Below are 20,493 nucleotides of genomic sequence, written 5' to 3' on the forward strand. Positions count from 1 at the left end.
CCAAGTTTCCAACTTGTGTTAAATTAAGAAGTGAATGCAATTTGTATTTTTTAAGAAATTATACTAATAAGTTATCCATGTAGTATCTGACTTATTTCTTATAATTTTATACTTTTGTTTCAAAGTAGTATTAAAATATATGATCAAAACTTACTGAATGTGATAATTACTAGTTATTGAACACTGGCTATGTGCCAAATACTGGATAATTTTTACAACCAATCCTTTATTTCTGTTACCTCCATTAGGTTAGAAAACTGGGGTTCAGAGACATTAAGTAACTTATTTAAGAACAAAATGGTAGGTTTGGATTTCTGGATTCACATCTAGATCTTTCAGATTTCAAAGTCCCTTGGATTTTGACTGAGAGAATATAAGCAAGAGAATGCAAATCTGGTCAACACCGAACAGTTGGTAGTTGGTTGGATCGGTGTATCATGAAGGATTCTAAAATTTATAGGAGTAGATTGGCAATAAATGGTTGGTGTAGCTCAGAAGAGAGCAAATATGTTTATTTGCTATCCGTATGCTCTACTATATATGATAACCTTTTAAGTTCAATTTAAAAAAACTTAGCATTCTGGCAGATGCTTGCACTGGGAAATCTGCCTTTCTGCTAAAGAGACATTGAAAAGGGATCATTATTATCCTTTTTCTTTTTCCTTTCTGTTGTTCTACAATCTCACACACATAAACAATAGGTTCCTGGCCCCCACATCTCTAAGAATTCCCCCTAGTTATTCAGATCAATGTCAGGCCTCCCACTGGGAGAGGGGTGCTTGTGATGGGAGAATATATGTTGTATCCAGCATATATTCATGAAAGAAATACGCACTAGAGTTCTAGTTCACTATGAAAAGTTAATGGATATATGTTGTTTCCCCCACACTTTTCAAACCTAAGGTGTGTAATCACAAGTATAAGTTTCTCCTTTTAGTTTTTAACATTAAAAAGTTAAAAAGTGTTAGCAAAATAGAAGAAGGAAAACATTGCTCTTTGAACTGGGTTATAATTTTTTTGCTTGACTAATTTTTAATTGATAAAAAGTTCAGCAACAGCCTTTCTGTCTTTCCTGGTTTAAATTATGTGTATTCCTGGATGAAATCTTGGCTGAATTTCTTTGATGTTTATGTTCACAACACTAATGTGAGTTTTGTATTACTTTTAAAATAAGGATTTGGTGAGTGAAAAATTGAAGACTCAACAAATGAATAATGATCTTGAAAAATTAACTCATGAGCTTGAGAAGATAGGGTTAAATAAAGAGCGACTCTTACGTGATGAGCAAAGTACTGATGACCGGTGAGTATTAAGTTTATCTGAGGAACAGTGGACATCGTTTATTTTGCTCAAGAATTAATTTTGAGACTGCAGAGCAATTAAGGCAGAAAAATAATGTAGAAAACTAGGGCTTAACAAACAGAATAAAAAATTAACTTATATATACTTTAATTTGAAAATATTCAGTACAGGCTTGAAGAGAATTCTATTCTCCCATGGTAAATACAGTCTATCAGTTAATTAGATTTTCAAGTAGTCTGCTGTTTAGCATCCAGTTGGCCACATGATTCCAGCTGGGATAGAAGTGTGTATTGTTAAGAATATTGTTATACACTAGATTTTATTTCATTAGAATTTTTGTAATTATATAATTTGTATTTTGTTGCCTAACCATCGTTCTAGTATTTATAGTTTATAATAAATGTATGTGGGAAAAATTAAAGCAGATTGTATTTATTAGCAAGAATTTATTCTTACCATTGTGGAATATATAGTCTAATTGTGGAATTGAATGTATAAATATAGTAAAGTGAATTTAGTGGTAGAGTGCCCTGTGATCACTTTTGTCTTTCTCTTTGTAACAGTTGTTTGTCCTGTGCGTTCTCTCTAAATATAGTTCCCTAGAGTTAGGTTCTTAGGCCTCTTATCTGTTCCATGAGCATTCTATCCATCATCTCAGCTGACATGCATATTATTTCCTGCTTACTGAACATCTCTACCTGGACAGTCAGAACGCAGGCATCACAAATTTAATACATCCAGAGTCATACACATTACCTGCTTTAAAATTGTTTATTGACTCAAGCCAATATCAAAGTGAGATTTTTTTCCTCTGTTGTCAGTGAACTTAAAATCTAATCGAGCAGAAAATATATGCACACAAATTAATTACAATAAGAGGCAGAGTATGATAGAATTTCTCATATATGTACTTCAGGTTTTTATTTGCTTTAGTCATCGAGGTTCTCAGGTGTAAGAAATAGATTAATCTGTAATTCCTAGTCTGTGATTCCCTCTCAGTGTATGTTCATGGGCATCCTTTTTATAAAGAAAAAAATCTTAATAATACAAATATTCATGAACCCATCAATCAGAAAGATAACTAAAATATTAACACTCAAACCTATCTGCCCCTTCCTCTTCTATTACCAGTATCTTGGCTCTTTACTATGTTGTCCCCCCTCTTTATTTTTAATATTCTGCAAAGTTCTCCATGCTCTGAAGGTAGTCTTCAGAGTGCTTTAAGTCTTAACTATTCATATGTACTTGTGTAAATATATTATATATTAATATCATAGACAAATGCTTAATAATGTGCTTAATCCATCCACTTAATCTTCTTGTAGATTCTATTCTTATGAAACTAAAAGATATATTTTGAGACTAGGATCTTCCAGATGCCTTTTTGTAGCATTAATTTTTGCTTTTAACAACCTAGACTGTAATCTGGAGCTGTATACTCAGGGCTTTTTTGTTTTTTTTCTCATTACCAGGAATAGTTAAAAAGGGAGAGTAGACAGGAAGAACAAAATAATTTGTTTCTTTTTTAAAAAAGACTATTTTATAAGGCTTTTTTATGTAAGGTATCTAATCATAAATTATCTTTAAAAATAATTTTCTGACCTCCAGTAATGAACTATATTCTTTTTATATTTGGATAATAGATACAAACTTTTGGAATCAAAATTAGAATCCACTCTAAAGAAGTCTCTTGAAATAAAAGAAGAAAAAATTGCTGCTTTAGAAGCTCGACTAGAAGAGTCCACAAATTACAACCAGCAGTTGCGCCAAGAACTAAAAACAGTAAGTGATTTTCTTGGGAAGAATTTTGATTGTCAACTTTTTCTCTTTTTCGCACTGCTCAGCTTAAGGGATCTTAGTTCGCTGACCAGGGATTGAACCTGGGACCCAGTAGTTAGCACTGAGTCCTAACCACTGGACAGCCAGGGAATTCCCTATCAGATATCTGGACAGAAAATATAAAGTATCCTGTATCGAACCTAGACTGGAGATTCGTTTCTTACATAATAGTATACATGTTTCAGTGCCATTCTCCCTAATCATCCCACCCTCTCCCTCTCCCTCTGAGTCCAAAAGTCCATTCTATACATCTGTGTCTCTTTTGCTGTCTCGCATACAGGGTTATCCTTACCATCTTTCTAAATTCCATATATATGTGTTAGTATACTGTATTGTTGTTTTTCTTTCTGGCTTACTTCACTCTGTATAATCGGCTCCAGTTTCATCCATCTCATCAGAACTGATTCAAATGTATTCTTTTTAATGGCTTAGTAATACTCCATTGTGCATATGTACCACAGCTTTCTTGTCCATTCATCTGCTGATGCACATCTAGGTTGTTTCCATGTCCTGACTATTATAAACAGTGCTACGATGAACATTGGGGTACATGTGTCTCTTTCAATTCTGGTTTCCTCGGTGTGTATGCCCAGCAGTGGGATTGCTGGGTCATAAGGCAGTTCTATTTGCAATTTTTTAAGGAATCTCCACACTGTTCTCCATAGTGGCTGTACTAGTTTGCATTCCCACCAACAGTGTAAGGGGGTTCCCTTTTCTCCACACCCTCTCCAGCATTTATTGCTTGCAGACTTTTGGATCGCAGCCATTCTGACTGGTGTGAAATGGTACAGGATACAGGATGCTTGGGGATGGTGCCACAGGTATGATCCAGAGAGATGATATGGGGTGGGAGGTGGGAGGTGGGAGGGGGGTTCAGGATTGGGAACTCATGTACACCCATGGCAGATTCGTGTCAATGTATGGCAAAACCAATACAGTATTGTAAAGTAAAATAAAGTAAAAATAAAAATTAAATAAATAAATAAATAAAATATGCATATAAATGCGCAGTAAAAAATATGGAAGGAAATACAACTGAATGGTAACAATTGTTAAATTTGGGTGGTGGTGCTATAAAGGATTTTCTTCCCCCCAAAAAATAAAAATAAAAATAAAAATTAATTATTTCCTTTCTTGTGCACTCTTTCAATGTACTTTGCTGTTCTATTTCTGGTTTTCTGAGCTGAGAATTTAACTCACTAATTTTAATCTTTGATTTTTAATAACAAAAACATATAGAGGTATAAACACCCCTCTGTTCATTTTCTAGAATCCTATCAATTCTATTGTTTTCATATAATTTATTAATTTATATTTCAGTTGTATTTTTTCTTTTATCCAAGACTTTTTCATAGACTCCATTTACATTTTAACTTGATTTTTTCCAATTGTTACTTATTATAATTGATAATATAAAATAGGTAGACTCAAACCCACAAAGTGTAAAGCAAGATCTGATATAAAAATTATGCATCTGTTGAATATTTTCTTTGCTTTTTTACCTTGGTCTGTGAAGATACTATAGCTGTAAACATCCATTCTGTACCATTCTCTTAAGCAATAAATTCACTAAAAAAAAAAAAAAAGAAAGAAAATATAAAGTAGAAAATGAAACATTAAATTTTATTACTGTTTTGTCTATTTCTTTTTCTTAAACTTGAGATTATTCTTAAACAGATCTTTGTTATGTAGTTTATAACAAACTATTTTGTCTATATGCTATAACTTATTCAATCTTACTTTGTGTATGAATGTCCCTCAATATGTATGAAGACACATATTGGAATTGTGAGAGTGGAATTGGGAAGAGGCAGACTTATTACGTTGGGAAAAGCTCTCAATGTGATTTTGACACTTCACTGTCACTCTTTTCCTATTGAGAATCCAGGTAAAAGTTAAATTAAAAAAAAATATGGGTGTGAGGATAGCAAGTAGAGGGAAGCAGTATGTGTGGTATAAGAGAGCCCTTGATCTAAAAAATTTGAGGTCTTTTCTGAATTTTTTAATTGTGTTATTTGGAATTATTCAGTGATATATGTGAGGTAGGGGCTGCTGTCTGTTTTCCCTATGTGAATGAATCGAAATTGAAGGGACTTGCCCCTTCTATAGGGTTAGTGTTTAGTAGAATGGTAGAATCATGATCTGCCTTTTACTCCCTTTTATTAGCTCTGTAGTCATACCTGGAGTGGTTTTACAGTCAACCAAACATTCAGGCTGACAAGCTTATTATAGGCTACATTTAGAACCATTCAATTCAGAGCACTATAGGAAGTATAAGCTAATAGTAGGGCACAATCTGGTGTCCCTCTTCACATATTTGTCTGAGAGTCGTCTTCTCACTATATGATAGTTCAGATGCAAGAAGACAAGATTCACATTGGGTGTGAAAGCTTCTCTGGCTTTGGGACGTCATGCTTAATACCAGTCATCATCCCTTGCAACATCTCCAAATGCATGGATTTAAGATCTTCACAGTCTTACGATTTAAGAGTTCCTATACTCAGAAAAGTCCAAAGATGTAGCTTCTTATTAGGTATTTATAGTTCTTGTAGTACAAATACAATTTACCAATCAGAAGTCATTTTTCTTGACTGGTAGCATGTAACATTGTAGTTTTATCAGGTTTCCAGAGAAAGTTACCCAAAGATTAATTTCTTATACAGGAGAGGAAAAGGATTGGTTCCTCATTTGCCCATACCATCATTGCTGGTGTTTGTCAGACATTAACACAGAACGTTTTTTGTTACAGAAGGAATTTTAGAACTTTGTTTAGTCAGCATAAAGTGTTGTCCAAAAAATATAAAGTAAAACTTGTTACCACATTTCATTAGTCATCTTTCTTTTTCTGAATTTTTGTCCTTTATGCAGTATCACTATATTGCAAATAAAGTCAATTTCATGAAGCTACTAAGCCAGGAAATAAATGGGTTTGAGTATGGGTTGGTATATGATGTGTTTCAAGTCTAAAAGTTAGAGATTGTCTTCCACTTTCAGCCATTTGGAAGTGGAAGATTTCCAAATTATTATTATTGAACTAGTTTTCTGCCATAAACATGCATTCAACTGAAATTATACTGTTCTAGTTTTCAATATGTGATTAATTAATTATACTGTTCTAGTTTTTTCATAGTTAACATAGACTATGAAAGCTAAATATGAGTAATAAGTATAAAGTAACCACTAAAATAGTATGACAAAGAAGCACAACTAAATGGCAGCAAAGGAGATTACATAGAATCAGAAAATCCAAATAAAGGCAGAAAAAGAAAAAAGAACAAACTACAGGTTGGACAAATGGAAAATAAATAGCAAGATAACAATTTTAAACCAAACCATGTCAGTCATCACATTAAATGTGAATGGTCTGTACATCCCAATTAAAAGGCATTTAATTTATTTAAATTAATAAATTAGATAAGGCAACACCCACCAGTACACTGTCTCTGAAAAACCCTGATGGAAAATGTCATTTTCAATATGAACATAAATTAATGATTCTGATTAATAATATATAAGGTAAAGGACCATTTTTGAAACTTACAGAACAGTGGACTGAAAATGAGAGGTTCTGAGTTTTATTCTCATGTCCCCTTCTTAATAATGACATATGTCCATAACTATTACAAGCCTTGAAAAAAGAGCCTGTGAGAAATTAATGTAAAATAGACTGGAAATTATGTTATCCATCTATATTATTAGGGTGTCAGAAGTATTTTTTTTTTAAGTGGAAAATCAGGATCTCAGAATATCTGTTCGATCATTTGCCAAAATTTAAGTGACACTCTTATCTTGGCATCTTATTTTCTATAATCTCACATCATTATTGTCTAACTCAGTAGTAGTAGCAAAGTTTGAGCCATAAAGCTTTCTTGAGGTTGCATTAGACATTGAATTATTTTAAACATCTGTATCCTTGTCTTAATAGAAAGTTTGGGTTTAAGTTAGAAATTTATGATAATCATTTCCTAGGAGAGAACAATTTAGTTAATCATTAATTTTGGATGATGACCAATTTGTTAGTTTTGACTTTGCTCTGTTAAAGTAGGATTTGGTTATAATCATACCAGAAAACCCTGGATAAGATAATATCCTTGGATTGCTCACTCTTTATAAAATGAAAAATAGTAATTTTATGTGGGTCAGTATCTGTATAAAGAAGTCATTTATTTACTAACAGGACATTCCAGGCAACAAAATCCTTTTAAAAAGATCATACATAGATAGGTACTTCCTCAGCTTCAGTTATTCTTTTTAAGGGGAATTAATACATGTGTCAAGTTTTTGTTCTTGACATGGAGATCTCTGAAATCTCTAAACCAATTATAAATAGCTGTAAAAACAATTGTTAGTACTTAGCAACAAGTCTGTATTCATCTATTCTTCAGTGATATTTTCATCATAAGCAAAGGATCTGAAATTACAAAATAATAGCAACATGACACTTAAGCAGGGTATATTAATATTTCTAGAGGAAAACATTTGCACTTACAATGCATAAATTGTGATCATGATAATAATGGTAATTGTATATATTATTATATTTTTAAATAAACTGTCTCTCACATTCACCAGACCGTTGTGGAGTTTAATTATGATAAATATAACCTTGGTTGGTGGTATGTTTTCTCCCTTTTTAAATAAATGAAAACAGTATTATAAATCAACTATACTTCAATTTTAAAAGATATTTTAAAATAATATTTTAGGTGAAAAAGAATTATGAGGCTCTCAAACAGAGACAGGATGAGGAAAGAATGGTTCAGAGCTCTCCTCCAGCTGCTGGTGAAGACAACAAGTGGGAGCGAGAAAGTCAAGAAACAACTAGAGAGCTTCTGAAAGTTAAAGACAGATTAATTGAAGTTGAAAGAAATGTAAGTATTTTAGAAGGAAAAAAGTTTTTTAGAAGTAAAGGATCACTGAGTATATAACAAAGTTTATCTAATCTGGTTTTGTAGTTTTGTTCATTTTATACTTTCTTGATCAGTTTGTTTTATAGTATTAAGTATAGTATTAAGAACAATTTAATATTTTTTTCTTCATCATCGTCATGTAAGCCCATCAGCAAGCTTTGTCAACTCTGTCATGTAAATAGAATGCAAACTCATCTATTTCTCTCTGCCTCTGGTGCTAACACTCTAGTCTAAGTTACCCTTACCCCTCATCTGGCCTGTTAAAAAAGAGTATCATCCTAACCGGCCTGCCCCTTTCACTTCTTGCCCAAACTGACCCATTCTCAATGTAGTAACCTAGAGTTTTTTAAAAATAATTTGTGAGGTTTTTTATTTATTTATTTTTGGCTGTACTGGATCTTTGTTGCTGCTCATGGGCTTTCTCTAGTTGCAGAGAGTGGGAGCTGCTCTCTAGATGCGGTGTGTGGGCTTCTCACTGCAGTGGCATCTCTTGTTGTGGAGCATGGGCTCTAGGGCTTGCAGGCTTCAGTAGTTGCTGCACGTGGGCTTAGTAGTTGCAGCTCTTGGGCTTAGTTGCCCTGTGGCATGTGGGAACTTCCCAAACCAGGGACCAAACCAGTGTCCCCTACATTGCAGCAAGGTGGATTCTTAACCACTGGACCGCCAAGGAAACCCTAGAGTTATTTTTAAAACATAATCCAGGTCATGTCATTTTCCTGCTTAAAATCTTCAGTGTTTTCCCATTTTATTAATAATGAAATCCCTGGTGACTCAGAGGTAAAGAATAGGTCTGCAGTGCTGGAGACCCAGATTCAATCCCTGGGTCGGGAAGATCCCCTGGGAAAGGGAATGACTACCAACTCCAAGGACAGAGGAGCCTGGTGGGCTACATACAGTCCATGGGATCGCGAAGTCAGACACAGATGAATTAACACTTTAACTTGCACTTCATACTTTTTACTATATCCATAAGATCCTATTTGACATTTCCCTGCCTGTATCTCTAGCCTTATACCATATTAGTCTTCTACCTACCTTATTTATTAATCTGAGGATAATATTAGTATCTGTTAATATGTGGAAAACAGAACAGTGACTGGCACTTAATAAGCAAATTAATTCTAGTCATATTGGCATTTTCTGTTTATTCCTCTTTCAGGGCCTTTCTGTTTGCTTGCCCTAGCTGGAACACGTGACAGGCTTCTGTCAACATTCAGGACTCACATCACATGTCATCTATAGGGGGTTTTCCCTGACCCCTTCTCCACTGAAGCAGTCGTCCCCAACCTAAAACCATTTATTCTCACACCACTGCCTTGCTTAGTTTCTTCATGGAACTTTTTACCAATTAATTCTTAGTATTCACTGATTTACTGTTTGGCTATAAAAAGCTCCCTGAACACAGGTAGCTTGTCTTTCTTTTACATCACTGTGCCTTCTCTGTGTAAAACAATGCTTGGTAGATAGCAGATTCTTAATAAATATGCACTAAATATGCACTAAGTATGCACTATTTATTTATTAAATATTTACTGTAGAAAATAATTCAGCAACCATTTATTCTTCAAAGATGAGTGAGCCTAAAGAAACTTAATGTGCTAACAAGTAAAAGAGTTGTGGTCCAGTTCAGTTCAGTTCAGTTGCTCTTCACGACCCCGTGGACCACAGCAAGCCAGGCCTCCCTGTCCAACACCAACTCCCAGAGTTTACTCAAACTCATCTCCATGGAGTCAGTGATGCCATCCAACCATCTCATCCTCTGTCATCTCCTCCTCCTGCCTTCAATCTTTCCCAGCATCAGGGTCTTTTCAAATGAGTCAGCTCTTCGCATCAGATGGCCGACGTATCGAAGTTTCAGTTTTAACATCAGTCCTACCAATGAACACTCAGGACTGATCTCCTTTAGGATGGACTGGTTGGATCTCCTTCCAGTCCAAGGGATTCTCAAGAGTCTTCTCCAACACCACAGTTCAAAAACATCAATTCTTCTGTGCTCAGCTTTCTTTATAGTCCAACTCTCACATCCATACATGACTACTGGAAAAACCATAGCCTTGATGAGATGGATCTTTGTGGACAAAGTAATGTCTCTGCTTTTGAATATGCTGTCTAGGTTGGTCATAACTTTCCTTCCAAGGAGTAAGCGTCTTTTAATTTGGCTATAGTCACCATCTGCAGTGATTTTGGAAAAATAAATACAGTCAACCACTGTTTCCACTGTTTCCCCATCTATTGGCCATGAAGTGATGGGACGGATGCCATGATTTTAGTTTTCTGAATGTTGAGCTTTAAGCCAACTTTGGTTTTATTGTTTTCTAATTTGTTTATTGAAAACTAAGCCATGAAGACAGAAGTTAAATCTCTTACACTACTGATTTCTACTTTTTCATCCAAAAATAATCACTGAAAACTGTTTTATATTTCCAGAAAAATGTTTGTGAGTTATCTATTTATAGAAGTTTTATTTCTTTTAGTTTTACATTTTTGAGACCTTATTTCCATTTTTCAATTATTTTATCTTAGATCTATTTTAGCATATATGGAGCTATATAATTTTATTTAATGAACACATACTGTTCCATTGTGTATATATTACCATAATTTATTTAAATAAATTCCATATCAGCGGACATTTAAGTTATTTTTCAGATTTTGCTTCCCTGAAAATCCATGTTATAACGTTTCTGCATCCTGATTCTCTTCTATTGTGTCCAACTCTTTGTGACCCTGTGGACCAAATCCAGCCGAATACTGGAGTGGGTTGTCATTTCCTCCTCCAGGGGAATCCCTTGCTGATCCAGGGATTGAATCCGCATCTCTTAAGTCTCCTACATTGGCGGGCAGGTTCCTTACCACTAGCGCCACCTGGGAAGCCCTAACATGTTCTGCGACCCTATGGACAACAGCCCTCCAGGCACCTCTGTCTGTTGGATTCTCCAGGCAAGAATACTGGCTGCTGCTGCTAAGTCGCTTCAGTCGTGTCCAACTCTGTGCAACCCCATAGACGGCAGCCCATCAGGCTCCCCTGTCCCTGGGATTCTCCAGGCAAGAACACTGGAGTGGGTTGCCATTTCCTTCTCCAGTGCTTTATGAAAGTGAAAAGTGAAAGTGAAGTGGCTCAGTTGTGTCCAACCCTCAGCGACCCCATGGACTGCAGCCTACCAGGCTGCTCCGTCCATGGGACTTTCCAGGCAAGAGTACTGGAATGGGTTGCCATTGCCTTCTCTAAACTGGAGGGGGTTGCCATTCCCTCCTTCAGAGGATCTTCTGGACCAAGGGATCAAACCTGAGTCTCTTAATATATCTCTTGCATTGGCAGGCGGGTTCTTTACCACTACCACCACCTTGAAAGCCCTAACTTTTTTGGATCCACAGCATGTGAGGTCTTAGTTCCCCAACCAGGAATCGAACCTGCACCCCCTACATTGGGCTGGCAGAGTCTTAACAGTGGACTGCCAGGGAAGTTCCTAGGGTAGTAAATTGCTGACAGTAGAACCGACAGGTCAAAGAGCATATATAGAGAGATATTTCTGTGTGTGTAGTTAATTTTAATTGATACTGTTGTAAAAGCTTTTCAAAAAAGTGAATTTTCAGTTCCACTAATAGAATATCTGTTATTCCAGATTGACATTGGGTATTACCAACCTTGTAATTTCTATTTAAGTGATAGAAAATATTTTAATTTGTGTGTTTTAAATTATTAGTGAGCTATTTTATATCCTTTTTATGTATTAGCTACATATGAAAATTCATGTTTCATTATTCAGTCATATATGTTTATATATCAATCACTTAGATTAAAAATTACATTTCAGAAAACTTGGTGTGTTATATTCTATAAGATGAATCTCTTTTCCCACTTACTTCATCTATAAACTTCCACTGGAGAGAAATTACCTGGTTGACATATTGTACTCATTTAGATAATGGGTTTATAAAGATGGCTACCCTATATTAGACTGATAATTTTTGCTGATTTGCTAGTACGTATGTTTGTTAACTGCATCCTTTTCCATTGTAAGCCTTTTCTTGTTCTTAGATACCCTATCTACTCTCAGTTATCGCTTCTATTCATTATAGACTGTAGGAGTTTTTCTTATTAAGGATACCCAGACTCGTTAGAGCTTTTACATTTTGGTTTCTGAAGAGCTGAACTATAACAGTATAAGTGAATATACTTATATATCTCACATATATAAGTGGAAAATGGTGCACCTTTTTGTTATATCAGAATGGTATATAAGAAAGTGCTACACTCAATACTCCAGCAATTTGGAAAACTCAGCAGTGGCCACAGGACTGGAAAAGGTCAGTTTTCATTCCAATCCCAAAGAAAGGCAATGCCAAAGAATGCTCAAACTACCACACAGTTGCACTCATATCACACACTAGTAAAGTAATGCTCAAAATTCTCCAAGCCAGGCTTCAGCAGTACGTAAACCATGAACTTCCTGATGTTCAAGCTGGTTTTAGAAAAGGCAGAGGAACCAGAGATCAAATTGCCAACATCTGCTGGATCATGGAAAAAGCAAGAGAGTTCCAGAAAAACATCTGTTTCTGCTTTATTGACTATGCCAAAGCCTTTGACTGTGTGGATCACAAGAATCTGAGGCAAGTTCTTCAAGAGATGGGAATACCAGACCACCTGACCTGCCTCTTGAGAAACCTGTATGCAGGTCAGGAAGCAACAGTTAAAACTGGACATGGAACAACAGACTGGTTCCAAATAGAAAAAGGAGTATGTCAAGGCTGTATATTGTCACCCTGCTTATTTAACTTCTATGCAGAGTACATCATGAGAAACGCTGGGATGGAAGAAGCAAAAGCTGGAATCAAGATTTCCAGGAGAAATATCAATAACCTCATATATGCAGATGACACCACCCTTACGGCAGAAAGTGAAGGGGAACTAAAAAGCCTCTTGATGAAAGTGAAAGAGGAGAGGGAAAAAGTTGGCTTAAAGCTCAACATTCAGAAAATGAAGATCATGGCATCTGGTCCCATCACTTCATGGGAAATAGGTGGGGAAACAGTGGAAACAGTATCAGACTTTATTTTGGGGTGCTCCAAAATCACTGTAGATGGTGATTGCAGCCATGAATTAAAAGACGCTTACTCCTTGGAAGAAAAGTTGTGACCAACCTAGATAGCATATTGAAAAGCAGAGACATTATTTTGCCAACAAAGGTCTGTCTAGTCAAGGCTATGGTTTTTCCAGTGGTCATGTATGGATGTGAGAGTTGGACTGTGAAGAAAGCTGAGTGCCAAAGAATTGATGCTTTTGAACTGTCGTGTTGGAAAAGACTCTTAAGAGTCCCTTGGACTGCAAGGAGATCCAACTAGTCCATTCTGAAGGAAATCAGTCCTGGGTGTTCATTGGAAGGACTGATGCTAAAGCTGAAACTCCAGTACTTTGGCCACCTCATGCGAAGAGTTGACTCATTGGAAAAAGACCCTGATGCTGGGAGGGATTGGGGGCAGGAGAAGAAGGAGACAACAGAGGATGAGATGGCTGGATGGCATCACCGACTCGATGGACATGAGTTTGAGTGAACTCCGGGAGTTGGTGATGAACAGGGAGGCCTGGCGTGCTGTGATTCATGGGGTCGCAAAGAGTTGGACACGACTGAGCAACTTAACAACTGAACAGATTCCATATTATTTTTCTAGTGTAAACTTTTTTTACCCTTTGTGATCAGATGAACAAAAGAGAAGTACAATGTCAACATTCATTTTAAAGCATTTTTCTTTCTCACCTTTGATTTCATAGTATAATATCAATTAAATCATGATTTAACTTTTATGTATGACATGTAGTATATATGACTTGAAAGCCTATAAAGTGAATGTTGTCATTGTCCAATAATATAAAATAATGATAAAGATGATCTGTTGTAAATCAGTTGTAATCTTTTTTGCATGTTGCAATTATATATAAATTCTGGCCTTGTATATTAAAGTTTTATTTTGATTTTCCAGAGAATTCTTTGTTTATACTTTTTGATGCTAATTTTTAAATGAGTTTTTATTTAGAAATAATCCTGAAAATAAATATTTATAACAAGCATCACATTTTAAATATAATGATTTGCATGGTAATTCAACCATTTAATTATAAAATTGAAATATGATCCTATATATTAGGAAAATTGAAAATAGTATGTTTTATTTGGATTCATTCCAGAAGTCATATAGCTAAAATAGTTGTAGTAAGTGTGTTCTACCATGAAAAAAAAACACTGGAGAAATATATGTAACATCTGTTAGGTCTATTATGTACTAAATTTTTTAAACAGATGGTTAAGATTGTTCCTACCTCTCTTCTAAATAATTGTGTTTGTAAAACACTTAATTTTGCTGCTACCCCAGGGACCACTACATATTTGTGTATGTGTATATAGGTATTTGCCTCTGGGGAGTTAGAAAAAGGTTCACTGTCTCTCGGCTAGACACAGCCCTGTTTGCTCTGGGCACTTTTGAGTAGCATAAAAATCACAGAACTGACAATCCCATTCTAGCTTTCTGTGTTAATAAATATACTTATAATGGAATATGTTGTTCTTTGGACATCCTAAAACAGGCAGAACACAGACACAGTAGTATTAAGGTTTTAGTATTGCTTTCTTTCCTAGATTAAGTATCTTTTTACAATTTGGGTTACAGGGGAAATGTTTTGTCTTTTTCTCTTTTAAGGTTGTTGAGATTTTTTGGATTATCATGGTAATGAACACTTGTATAACATTCTAGTATCTGTTAAACAGAAATATGTTTGATGCTGCTTTTATTTTTAATATGTATTTTCTGTATTCAGAATGCTACACTGCAAGCAGAGAAGCAAGCATTGAAAACTCAACTGAAGCAACTTGAAACACAGAACAGTAATTTGCAGGCTCAGATTCTTGCACTTCAGAGGCAGACAGTATCATTACAGGAGCAGAATACCACTCTTCAAACACAGAATGCCAAGCTTCAGGTTGTAATGTAATATTGTGGGGATATGCAACAAAACTCTTGAATTATGCTTTAAAATAAGGATGAATAGACATAAGTAACATTGTTTCTTAGTGAGTGAATTTAATTTAACAACTAGTTGAAGATAAAATATTTTTATATAGTACTATGCCAAATTTTTGGATATCAGCATTTTTAAAATGTCAGTGTCTAAATTAAGTAATAAATTTATTCATTAAATAAAAATTTCATTTACATTGACTTTATGGCCTTTCACCCATTTCAACAAGTTAATTATAATTAATCAGGTAGAAACCCTTGTTTTAAAGTATTACTGCAACATATCAGTTAGGTTATTGGAAAATAACAGCATGAAAATTTTGTCTTTAAACTTACCCTTAATTCAAAGGATCCATCTTGCAATTAATACCACCAGTGTCTTTTCAAATAGAGCAGTCAGGTGGGGGAAAGTACAACTCTCTGAAATCTCTTAAAAAGTGGAATTGTTCCCCCTCTGAACCTAAAAGTTCTTTGTATAACTCTTTCCAAATGAAAAAGAATATACTGATTTGATTTAGTTGTTCAGTTGCTAAGTTGTGCGTGACTCTTTTGTGACCCCCATGGACTATAGCCTACCAGGCGCCTCTGTCCATGGGGTTTAACCAGGCAAGAATACTGCAGTGGGTTGCCATTTCCTTTTCCAAGGGATCTTCTGAACCCAAGGATTGAACCCATGTCTCCTGCATCTCTTACATTGGCAGGTGGATACTTTACCACTGAGCCACCTGGAAAGCCCTGGTTTAATTTAGACTTGAGAAAATTACCAGTCGAGTTTCACAAGTAGTTTTTCAGCTCTATCAACTGTCAACTTCTATAAACTGATAAACTGGCATTTAAAATTTTTTACTCTTATGGAATTGTTGCTGATGACCTTCATTTAAAATAATTCAACTCAAAAAATATGTAACACCTACCAAAAATCAAATTAAATGGTAGCCTGCCTTTTTGGGATCTAAAATCCAAATTTTCTTAGTATAATATGAATATATGTGCTGTGATTTATTTAGTGCTTCCTAAAGTTAACATTCTTTTATTTTAAAAGAATTATAAATGAACTATTTTTCTGATGTCTGGCATTCTTGTAGGTTGAAAATTCCACGCTTAATTCCCAAAGTACCTCACTTATGAACCAGAATGCACAACTCTTAATCCAGCAGTCTTCCTTAGAAAATGAAAATGAATCTGTAATCAAAGAGCGAGAAGATCTGAAATCTCTCTATGATTCTCTGGTCAAAGATCATGAAAAGCTGGAACTTCTACATGAACGGCAGGCTTCAGAATATGAGACTCTCATTGCTAAACATGGAACTCTAAAGTCTGCCCACAAAAATCTTGAGGTGGAACATAAAGACCTTGAAGATCGGTAATTTATCATCTTTTCTTGTATTGTTGCCTTAAAACCAATTTAAGAAAACAATTTGAATTGAATAATGTAATAAATTTCAAATGTTAAACATGTCTGAGATAATTTATATAGGAAATGTATATAAACTTACATGCTTTATGTGATATTTATAAAATAAACTCATTTCCATTATTTCTTAAATTTTTTTTCCTAAGGAAATATTATAAACCAAATGCATAATATTTTTTTTCCAGTTACAATCAGTTACTAAAACAGAAAGGACAGTTGGAAGATTTGGAAAAAACATTGAAAGCAGAACAAGAAAAAATGCTGCTTAAAAACAAAAACCATGAGACTGTAGCTGCAGAATTCAAGAAGCTTTGTGGTGAAAATGATAGGTAATAAATATGTATATATGTAATTTTGTATTTGTTCATTATATCCAACGGGTATATTACCCCTTTGCAGTACTACCCATAACTTAGAATTTTTAAAAAAGACCCCAGTGTAATGCGTAAATTACCCAACAGCATCATTTAGCTAGTTGTAAGTGATTCAGACAAGAATGTGAGTCTTGAACTTCCTCTGATTGTTTCTCTTTTGATTTATTCAACTACTTAAGTTTTTAAGCCACAATATATAACAAAATTTTTGTATGTTGATTGCATTTGTATACTTTATTGAGGAAGAATGTAGTGAGACCTGATTTTTTATATCTTTCTTTCTACTAGCCTGGTATCACAATTCTTGTCTTTCAGAGTTGCTACAAGTGAGTGACCTTGTCATTTTCTAGCTAACTGGTTTTGTAGTCTTATTTTTAATTGTCGTACATATTAATGGGCTCATGTTACCATGGGGCAGTTAATTTTTAATTTAAAGCCTTGGCAAAATCAAAACTTGTCAACTGGTGATCACCCTACTTCATAAGGGTACATTTTCAAAAAATTTTTAGAAGCCTTTGAAAAATTTAAACAATCTGCACATTTGTTTACTGTATTTACATTGCCCTAGTGAAGTGCTAAAAGCACACAAAATTCAAATGGGTATTATCATTGTTATGAATTTAATGTAGTGTATTTTTAGAATTAAACATCTATTTCGTTTCTTTTATTAAAAAAAAATCCCTAAGCTTCTCGAGCCATTTTCATACTCAGTAGTTTTTAATTTAGTTGTTACAGATAGAAATTCTATACTGATGGATTTGAACTTTAATAATCTTAACACCAAGCTAAAATCAAGGAGCATGTATTTGTATAGTATAAACAATGGAAGACCAAATTGTGACAAGTTATAGGGTATAAGGACACAGTTATTATTACACGTAGAACATTGGGGAATGCATTTACTCTGGAAATCCCATCTTGAACGTAACCTTTTTTCTTGTTGGAATTCAAACTGGGGCAGTTTGTGAACTTGAGTAGACCTTCCAGAATCTAATTGTATACGTAAATGATGAGTCTCCAGAGAACGAACTCAACCTAATTGATAAGAAATTGAGCTTGATGAATTTGATTGCAGTTCACCCAGTCTGCAGTCTTGGATGGGAAGAGTGGTCTTAAGTAGAGTATTTTCTGTCTCTCAGTACTTTGGTTTCTTACCCAGCTTTTGTGCACTCATGCCTGTGTTCTCAGGAAAGAAAATGCGTCAAGTAAAACCTGGAAGAACTCTTTCACAAATAAAAGATATTTGTGGAGACTTAATCTAAAGAACAATAGTTTATTCATTTCTCTAAATCACCTAAGTTTTAATCTTAGGTAATGCCACGTCAAGAAAGCTTCTTACATATACTAGGTTATCTTGGCGTCTTTGGAATTATGTTTTCTGAATTGCATTTCGGTGTTAATGCTCTCAGCTTTGAGGGACAGTGTAAAAAAAACTCTTAAAGAGCTGATTTTAGTATCTGCCTTTGGGATGATATTGAGGACATTGTATATTCTTTTTATATCTCCCTCTCCTTAAAGCATTAAGTAGTTATCTGTATGTCTCTGTGAAGTTTACACAGTTGTTTACACATGGGATGCATTCATACATGGATTCAGCCTGCTAATGGAACGTTTATTGAATGTTTCTGGTGTTGCCGTTTTACATTTTTACCAAGTCTTATTTTTTTAATGTATTATTTTGTTATTTATAACTATTATAAATGGACTCAAATCTTTTAGGAAATGAGTTGAAATAAATTATTAGATAGTTGTGAGCAAATATCTTGCTGAGCAAAAGTTTGTTTGGCTTTCTCTACCTTGTATGAGTTCCAGATCTTAATGCCGTAAGATCAAGGTTGGTAAACTACAGCTAACTTAGCAGGCCATATCTAGCCTGCAGCCTGCTTTGTATAGCTCCCAAACAAAAAACAGTTTTTAACACCTTAAAATGTGATGGGGAACAAAAAAGAAGAGCACGCTATAGATAGCATGCAACCCATAAAGCCTAAGGTATTTATTACTCTGTGGTCCTTTACAGAAAGAATATGCTGATCTCTCTCTTAGAGGTCAGTGGACCTTGTTCTAAAGATGTAATAGTAGAAAGGACAGATAAGGCTATAGTTTGATTTTTTTTAAAAATCCAAAATTTGTCATTAGTAATTGAGGACTGCATAAATATGAATAATTTGCAGAAATCTCAATTACTAGAATTTTGGTTTTAGTATGTATATCTTAGTTATCTGGCAACAGATTGATAGGTTACCATGTCTCAAACTGGATTGATTATTCATTTGATCTGATTTTTCTTTATTTTTCATGTTGAATTATAGAATCTTTGAATTCTCTAGGTTAATTAATACTGGATTGGTTATTTTCTTCTTTGTCCTTTAAGCTAAATATTTTCTGATTAATGCTTAAAATTTTTTAAATTTAGTTTTTACAGACTTGGAACTGATTCTAGATGAGTTTAGTCACTGGCAAGAGAATCTTTTCTATTCTTTAAGTATGTCTAAATGTGATTTACAGCAGTTTCACATTGTGTAAATTACAATGAAAGCTATGAAGAGAATCTCTTTCTATCATGATTTCCAATTATAGGTTGAATCATACATATAATCAGCTTTTAAAAGAGACTGAAGTTTTACAAACTGACCATAAAAACTTGAAAAGTCTTCTAAATAATTCGAAACTGGAACAAACAAGATTAGAAGCGGAATTTTCAAAGTTAAAGGAACAATACCAACAATTGGACATCACATCCACCAAGCTAAATAACCAGTGTGAGGTGAGCTTAACAAATTTAATTCCCGTTTCCTTCCTTTAGGCATTAAGACTAGCCTAAAAAGGTAAACCATCATAATGAAAATAGCAGTATGTTTAATGTTTAATGAGGTATTTCTAAAAAAATTGGTCAAGGATGATTTAAATTCACAAATAATTCAGAAAAGCCTCCTTCTTCCTTCTTTAATTTCAACAATTTTTACTATTAGTTTAAACTTATATGTTCAGATACTTGGACAAATTAACCCTTGTTTAATGAAAAAATGTTTACTGACCACTTGGCATGTATTAGTAAACCAAAAAGGGAAAAATCTCTTCCTTTGTGGAATTAATATTCTGGTGGAAGGAATTAGACAATAAATATAATACATAGTTAAAATATATAGTGTTTCAGTGTTTTGTTACATATGGCTGTGTAACAGTTTACCCCAAGATACAGTGGTATAAAATACAGTGGTATATATGAGTGCTCTCATAGCTAGTGGGTCAGCATTTGGACAGGGACAGTGGGGCCAGTTTGTCTCCTCCACTTAAATGTGGGCCCCCAGCTGAAAGATTTGAAAGGCTAATTGCATGTTTGGTGGTTGATGCTGGCCATCAGCTGAAAGCATCAGTCTCCTCTTCTTGTGATCTCTCCCCACGGACTGGTTTGGGCTTTCCGACACCATGGTGAGAACCAGACAGAAGGCATCTCTGTGTTAATGATCAAGCCCCAGAAGTCATGAAGTATCATTTCCCCTGCATTCTAGTCATTGAGGCAGAGTCCCATCCAGGTTCAAGGGAAAGAGAGACTGAGCCTCTTGATGGTGAATGGCAAGATTCTGGAAGAGCACATGGACTGGAAATACTGCTGTAACCACTTTGAAAATTAGTCTGCAACACA

At 34.7% G+C, this 20,493-nt stretch overlaps 1 protein-coding gene across 1 annotated transcript in view; it reads left to right on the plus strand.

Annotated features, from left to right (window-relative positions):
- Window positions 1-20,493, plus strand: part of CCDC88A (coiled-coil domain containing 88A) — a 116,920-nt gene that overhangs the window by 76,331 nt on the left and 20,096 nt on the right. Inside the window, exons 16-22 of the mRNA XM_068966069.1 lie at window positions 1,175-1,302; window positions 2,946-3,084; window positions 7,848-8,012; window positions 14,863-15,024; window positions 16,148-16,425; window positions 16,662-16,805; window positions 19,428-19,614. Of these exons, the coding sequence (XP_068822170.1) occupies window positions 1,175-1,302; window positions 2,946-3,084; window positions 7,848-8,012; window positions 14,863-15,024; window positions 16,148-16,425; window positions 16,662-16,805; window positions 19,428-19,614 (1,203 nt within the window). The remainder of the gene's footprint in view (window positions 1-1,174; window positions 1,303-2,945; window positions 3,085-7,847; window positions 8,013-14,862; window positions 15,025-16,147; window positions 16,426-16,661; window positions 16,806-19,427; window positions 19,615-20,493) is intronic.

Source organism: Capricornis sumatraensis, chromosome 1 (assembly GCF_032405125.1).
Source record: "Capricornis sumatraensis isolate serow.1 chromosome 1, serow.2, whole genome shotgun sequence".
Lineage (NCBI taxonomy): Eukaryota > Metazoa > Chordata > Mammalia > Artiodactyla > Bovidae > Capricornis > Capricornis sumatraensis.